The sequence below is a fragment of the Formica exsecta genome, unplaced genomic scaffold (assembly GCF_003651465.1).
Source record: "Formica exsecta isolate Colony F162 unplaced genomic scaffold, ASM365146v1 scaffold192, whole genome shotgun sequence".
Taxonomy (NCBI): domain Eukaryota; kingdom Metazoa; phylum Arthropoda; class Insecta; order Hymenoptera; family Formicidae; genus Formica; species Formica exsecta.
The window spans coordinates 851,295-858,767 of record NW_021849218.1 but is presented as its reverse complement, the minus strand read 5'-3'; the positions used below and the strand labels follow the sequence as shown (position 1 = coordinate 858,767).

General features: G+C 34.8%; 2 protein-coding genes across 8 annotated transcripts in view; both read right to left on the bottom strand.

Moving 5' to 3' along the window:
* The window catches only part of LOC115234019 (zinc transporter 1), a 6,059-nt gene extending 4,659 nt beyond the window's left edge, over positions 1–1,400 (bottom strand). The window contains exons 1-2 of one of the 4 annotated variants that reach the window (XM_029804719.1): positions 1,159–1,373; positions 437–507 (exon numbers count right to left, since the gene is read on the bottom strand). The gene's annotated coding sequence lies outside the window, so the exon portion shown is untranslated. Of the gene's footprint in view, positions 1–436; positions 673–1,158 lie in introns of those variants that run through there. The other 3 variants (XM_029804718.1, XM_029804720.1, XM_029804717.1) reach the window with 3 other exon arrangements.
* Positions 1,401–2,017: 617 nt separating this feature from the next.
* LOC115234015 (cyclin-dependent kinase 14) overlaps positions 2,018–7,473 on the bottom strand; it is an 8,654-nt gene continuing 3,198 nt past the window's right edge. For 3 of the 4 annotated variants that reach the window (XM_029804702.1, XM_029804703.1, XM_029804704.1), the window contains exons 3-7: positions 7,373–7,473; positions 7,025–7,218; positions 6,542–6,927; positions 5,915–6,459; positions 2,018–5,815 (exon numbers count right to left, since the gene is read on the bottom strand). The exon at positions 7,373–7,473 is cut by the window's right edge and continues 28 nt beyond it. In XM_029804702.1, the coding sequence (XP_029660562.1) occupies positions 5,724–5,815; positions 5,915–6,459; positions 6,542–6,927; positions 7,025–7,218; positions 7,373–7,473 (1,318 nt within the window). In that variant the 3' untranslated portion in view covers positions 2,018–5,723. Of the gene's footprint in view, positions 5,816–5,914; positions 6,460–6,541; positions 6,928–7,024; positions 7,247–7,372 lie in introns of all 4 variants that reach the window. The other variant, XM_029804705.1, reaches the window with a different exon arrangement.

The window sequence follows — 7,473 nt, the reverse complement described above, 5'->3', positions numbered from 1 at the left end:
ATATACATATAATTTATATCACTTTAAAATAATTTCTGGAATTATAAGAAAGTTATGAAGAAGAATATATGATTGAACAACTTGTCACTACTGAGATAATAATGTACCACTATAGGAAATATTTTTTTTATTAAGGAACATTATGTGCCTAATCACACAACTAATCCAATTGAAAGGATAATATCGATTATAACGTCATTGATGCTTAGAGAAAAGAGGAGTTTTAATATATTGAATATATTGTTGGAGAAAAGTTTCTACAACTATCAAAGCGTAAGAAATCCGATGAATTCTGATGCACTATTCTTCCATTTTCTTTGTTTGTTTACGCGAATTTCAGACGCGATCCTCCTATGCGGCGCGAGAAATAATAATGCATCGAACACGATATTAACAATTATATGTTTTACACGGAGTAGAAGCGATTCTCTCTTACTTGACGAGGCTCGAGGATCACGAGGTCGCGCGCTACGTGTGCTTCAAGTCATCGCACGTTACAGCAATTTCCTTATATCCATTCCCCATAAATCCAGTAACGAGAAGGAGAGAAAAAGAGGGACGAATATGAATCACGGCAGGACAGCAAGAAAGCGCTATGTGAATCATCGTGCGAGAAAGATCATACGCCACGGATCGAAAAAGCTACACCACTGACGAAATTACGATAAACGACTGCCGGCCCTGACGAGGGACTAAATTTTCTACTATCAATTAGACATTTAGGAGGGATAAGGCAGAACATTGACATTATCGACCGTTTTTCGGTCATTCGATATAAATATTTGAACGTTTAGCCATGCGTATTTTACGATTATTCCGATGTTCCGATTTAAATCACACGTCTCTATTATAGAACATCGTATTATATGTTATACGATATATATTTTAATCCTATTTTATCGTTTATATTTTATATATTATACATGCGTTTATCTATACGATGTATCAAATATATTTTTATATAGGAAAGTATTATTCTCTTTTGTGTATAGAGAAAACAATTGATAACACCGCTTTAGTATTATCTCCGAATAATCGCGGGAATTTATTCAGGGTCGACAGTCTTTAATAATCTCATCGGTGCTCTTCGGAGCGATGTATATATCGGAACAGAATTATCGCGTTGTTGAAGGAGGAAAAAAAGGGGTGCGCTCTTACCTGCGGCAGCAGAATTCGTCGCGTTCGTTTGTCGCGGTCGTGTATCAAGTTACACTAATTAAATACGACATGTAGAGAACGTTTCTGGACATGTTCCGTCCGTGCGATCATGCGTACGCGTAAAACGCATTGCTGGCAGGCAGGTACAGGGGCAAGGCACGCAACAACGACAATCTACACGCGCTTACTACACTGATCATCCTCTCCTTGTTCCTCCTCACGTACCATGATGAACGAAACGTTACAGATGTTGGTCATATGGTCATTCGTTGAACACCGATAAGGTTCCATATCCGGCCAATAGCATCGCGGTATATGATCCGAAATCGTTCGAATTTCATATAATGTATATTTTAAATCGAAATCTTAAATCGATATCACATATATACAAACGTGATATAAAAGATGCCGTTCTATTGTTAGATTCTTCGTATTGGACTAGACGCGTGATCGATTCATTTTTATTAAGGATTTATTCGATAATTCATAGCGGAAAATTGATTTAAGGTGGGCGGTCTTTAATAATATTTCGTCGATGCCGAATCTGACAATTCTGATAGTAAATTTCGGAACGCACAGCCACTTGTTTACCGCGCAATCGCGATTATGTTTGAACCTGAATCTGAATTTGACAGATTCTTGATAAGAATTCTTGCATCGCGAACTTTTCTCTGAAATGCATTTCAATTTTTTAAACCACAATTTCGGATCGATTGTGCAATTATTAGTGAACACTTCTCAGTGTTTTACTTCTTAAATCTCACTTTAATATTTTCCAATCTCAATTGTTTTAAATTCCATAGAATCTAATTTGAAACAGCATTTGTTATGCAAATTTTGACACAAATAGCACGATTTTTAAAGAGATTTCATTTATTTAAAATTTAAAATACTTTGTATTTTATATTGAGATGCAAATTTCATTTCACATGCACACAACATACACACATGAATACATGATATATATTTTTAAAAATTTGCTCGTATGAAATATAAAATAGTGTCTTTTGTGTATATGTGAAGTTTTTATATAACTTAAATTTGATATATATTTGATATACTAGTCATTCCCCTGTGATTGATTCAATGATTTTTATTATGTCATGCATTTTTCGTGACGTGAAAGTAAGTGTGAAATACGTAACATGTAATAGCGAGTTGTATCTTTATTATTTCAAATATTTGTAGCACAGGCACAATACGTTCAACTTGATGCTTCCGGATAAATCCGGAATTGATCAATCGGTCTAAACGTCGGACAGATGTGTAATAAAACACATGTCCTCGCAATGACGCGAAGTGTCCATTTTCGAACGCAAAAGATGTATATGTGAAAACATAATTCTCTTTTTTTGTATCTTTTTCGTTACACAATTCCGCAGCGGCTTTGATATATGTTCGCGCGATTCCTTATAAAAAAAAAATTACAAAATAAAATGTACAATTAGACGGAAGAAAAAAAATGCACGTACAAAATCGATACACTTAGAGGCAACATAAGTACATGTCATATAATTATACAAGAGAATTTTCGTGTTACAATTTCTTTTTAAACTAAACGGAACCTCGTGTATGGTAAATGCTTAACTCGGCAGTGGTAGGAGACGCCAGAATTTGTTTATTATTGATAATGTGATAAAAATATTTCTCTTAATACAAGATTAATAAATGCATCAAGTATGAGATCATACTTATAGATCTCAATATTATATTTCAGAATTAGATGCAACATATAAAACGTGTGTGTGTATATATGAAAGGTTATTAAAATATTATTATATATACAAAATGTGCAAATCGTAATATTCATGATGCAAAATCAATTTTTTTGTTATTTTAAAAGCCAATCTGAGAGTTTATATTCTGCATTTGAAATACGATTGTTTTTGAAATATTTTTTATATTTTTTATATTTTGGTATAAAAAAATAATAGATTATTTGAATAATTTAGAATCAATATATTTAATTTAAAAAATATTTAAATATATTTTTGATTTTTTCTCTGTTCTCTTTACATTTATTAAAATCAATGTAAAGCAACTCGCGTGTTTACATGAGTAAATATATATACAATTAAACATTTAAAAATGTCTTTTTAGAAACAAGAACCGAAATTACCACATCCATAGGATAGAATAAGATTGTAAAAACAAATTTCGTATCAGAGTAAAAAAAATTAGCACCACTTTTAAAAAAATACAATCAACGATTTATGGGAACCCCGTAAATAGAAAGACACTATATAATACTTATTCATATTACATCATCCTACCTAATATACACTATAAATGCTCGTTTTTCACGAAATGACAGAATAAAAAAACGCAGTCTTAAACATCTAAACAATTTAACTTTATATTACGTATACTTTGTAAAATGTTAAAGATGATCATCAAAATAATGAGTTTTATTGACACTGCAATTTATTTAATTACGAAAAATTCTTTTTTGACACAATAATGAAAAGAAAAACTAAAATAAAAATTATGTTATTATGGTCAATAAAAGGAAAATCATTTTTGTCCTGTACCACGCGCACACACTAAAAGTATTGTAACATTTCCAAGTTTAAATGTTTTTTCGTTGTGTGTATGTGTATATCTATACATGTGTATATATAGGATGTCATTTATTATATAGCTTACTAATAACGTTTTTGAGTAAAGTAGGTTTGATCGCTTTGCCATGAAAATATGTTCGACTAAAAATGGATTTTGAGAATGATTAATATAATTAATACATTAATAATATAAATACTACAAAGAACATCCTCTTTAACTTTATTAAGCTATTTTGGCTTTAAAGCATAAGATTTTTTGTCTTGATTAATCGATCAAATGCTTATTCGAAATATTTTATTGATTAATTTAATAATCCAAGTATCCCTAGAACCCAAGACGGAATCTATGACATCGTGACATAATCGCTCTCAGAGCGATTAAACTTGCTTCATTCGAAAACGCTATAATATCCTTTTCCCACAACATGTAAAAATAAATCTTAAGCGTATTTTTTATAAATAAAGTATAATTTTTTAAAAACTATTTGACGTTTTAGTTCAGAAAATAGCTCATTGTTATTTGAAATGCGATCCACGGGTTATTTCGCACTTTAGCCCTGTAATACCACTGCCGGGTTAAGAATGAACAGGGTCCACAGTGTACCATATGTCTGAATTACAAAGTCACATTTATTATCTCGATTCAGCTATCTCAGCATCATCGATATATATATTTTATATATATATATGATGTATATATTTAATACGTGTGCTGAAAAATCGGTATAAATGTAACCTACGAAAAGGAGTAATATTACCGCGCAATAATCGTCACTTGTAGCTTAGACAAAATTTGGAAGAACTGTAACGCCGTTTTTTCCCTTACGTTTCCCTATTTCTACTATTGCCAACGCTACTTTATATCCGGTAGTTTTTAGAAAATCGAACGGATACTCGTTAAATATTTACGTCACGAGTACGAGATCGATTAAACACGTCAGTTTATAATTCGAGCACCATTTGGCTAATGTTGATAATAATTAGCAGCGAATTGAATAAATGAAATTTCGACAAGTCTAAAATCGCTACCCCGTAACTCTCTTTCTCTTGAATCGCTATCATTATTTATGCTACGTTGCGACATTGTCGATAAACTTCGATTGATATTAAATACGATCTAAGGCTAATCACTTATGTCTAAATCACTACCATCGGAACTATCGACGATGAGCGTTCAGTTAGTTTCTTTCGCTGCATCTCGCGATGTTGGCAACTACGGCACTTGACTAATACTGACTCGCCGTCTTTCCTAAGCTCCCTATTTCTTATTTGCTATCATCACATCTAATTAATAATTAATTTTTTTAAATCGAACAACGATTCTCTATTTTATCTATCAATATTTTCAATTGTCTTAGCGACCAACATCGTATGCTCGAAAGCAGCAGTAGTAAAGTTTGTTTTATATAGAGAGTGCTACAGGTCTTCCATAATTTTTCTAAGATAAGTAATTAATTACTTCGTAATAGTTTCGCTAACCAGCGACCGCCCGCCCTATTTGGCTTGGGCTGGGATTTCGGGGGGACGTAGGGCGGCGATATGGTATCTTTTTTTCCTTTCTTTTTGATTGGTATTGATCTAAATCTAGTATTTGGACGAAGTGCAAGGATGGGTCGTGCGTGCTTTTGCTTTCTAAATCGAGCGTGCGCAAATTCTTATAAATCGTTTTTTTTTTTAACTTTTAGCCGTATGCTTTACTTTCTTGTTTCCTTGTGTGACCACTTATCGTCGTTAATTAATTTACTCGATATATTCTCGAGAACAAAAAGATTGAAAAGGAGAAAAGAATATTGTTATTATGTATGAAAAGAACAAGGGGAAATATCATGGAGCAGCCCTGAGAGAGAGCGAACAACACGCTTGTAGGAGTAATGCATGTGCGCCTGTGTGTGTATTGTGTATGTGTATCTGAACATATGGATCTCTCATACGAATGAACGTTTCACTCAATGTGTAAATTGCGAATTTACTTATAATATTACTTCATTAACGTTTGCTTTAACCTCAAGTCTTAAGAGTCGTGTGACGCGAATCCGCGCACCCATGCCTCGAGTTTGTATACAAGTGACAACCTTCTACGCTGAATATCGACACTTCTGCAATAGAATCAATGATATTGTCATGTAAGACAAATGTTATTTCGACAATAATGGTGTGTTGTATCACAATCTAGTAAACATATGTATATATCTTACCGTCAGGTAATTCGTATAATTTCCTAGGAAGAGAAGCGAAATAGGGGTGTGCTAACGCTTCCTCCGCTCCTATCCGTTGATCGGGATTCAGTTGCAGGAGCGACGACGCCATACTATCTCCCTCGGCGATGTCGTAGAGCCGGGGAAACGAGAGCCCCAGTTTCCGCGGTGGATAAAATAACAGTCTATGTGCCTTATACCCGGGCAAATGCGTAACACCCGGCCAAGTCTCCTCGGTGGGTGTGCCCAACACTTTAAATATTTTATCGAGTTGGTCGTACGTACAGCGTACACCTGGGAATGTCGGTTCGCCAGTTAACATTTCCACAAATATGCAACCTACTCCCCACATGTCGAGGGAGGTGGAGTATTCTGTGGAACCTAAAAGAACGTCGGGCGGCCTATACCATAAGGTCACGACCTCGTGCGAGTATGTATGCGATGGCACAGATTTTGCTCTCGCTAACCCAAAGTCTGCCAATTTAAGCTCTCCTATCTCGCTGATTAATAAATTCTGCGGCTTTACATCTCTATGCAGGACTCTCCTAGAGATATGCGATAACACAAATTAATCAACGCATATCGCAGACGAGACATTGACATTATACACTATATATTTGTAATTACCTGCGATGACAGTACGCCAATCCTCTCAATAATTGAAAAAGAAACAATTTAACATTACGCGGGTCTAATCCTCCGTTACCGCTTCCATACCTCTCCATGTATTGCGATAAATCGGTGTGAACGTATTCGAATACGAAGGTGAGCGTCTCGCGTGTATGAATAATATCGTGTAAGGTCACGATATTGCTATGTTTCAACTCTTTGAGGAGACTTGCCTCGCGAATGGCAGTAAACGGAGCTCCTTCCTCCTCTTGCAGTCTAATTTCTTTAAGAGCCACCACCTGATTAGTGAGATGGCTGTAGCCTTTGAACACTGTGGCGTATGATCCCTCTCCCAACTGCTCCAGTTTTATATAAGCCTCGGATTTACCAAACGGCGAATCTCCCTGTCGAGTCAAAATAAGGAATTGATGTATATTAATATATAACATTTTACTAGAAAATAAGCATATACAAAATGAGCATATGTATAAAGCATATTACCCCAAAGGCGGAGAATCTTTTAGTTCTTCTAGGTGGATCCGGGCCGAGAAAAACTTCAGATTTGGGCCGTGGTGGACGTCGGGGCCGCAGGATTACCCTAGCTTCTTCCCGTATGTCTTCATCGAGAAGCTTGGAATCGCTAGAAACCGAAAGCTGCCGATGCACTCTCTCATGGTCGCCCACACCTGTCCATTCTATGACAGTCCAATTTCCGAAAACATTCTTAAAATAATAGTAATAGAAATATATACAAGATTATATAGATTTTTATAAAAATTTACTTGAAAATCTAAATACATAAAATTATATTATGCATATATATTTATAAAGCTGTCAAATAAAATTTACCATAACGATGATCTTTATCCACAGGTATGTTGCCATTTGGCTCCAAACGATCTAGGAACTCCTCAGAATAGCCATTGTATGGCAATTGGCCTCTGGTTGCT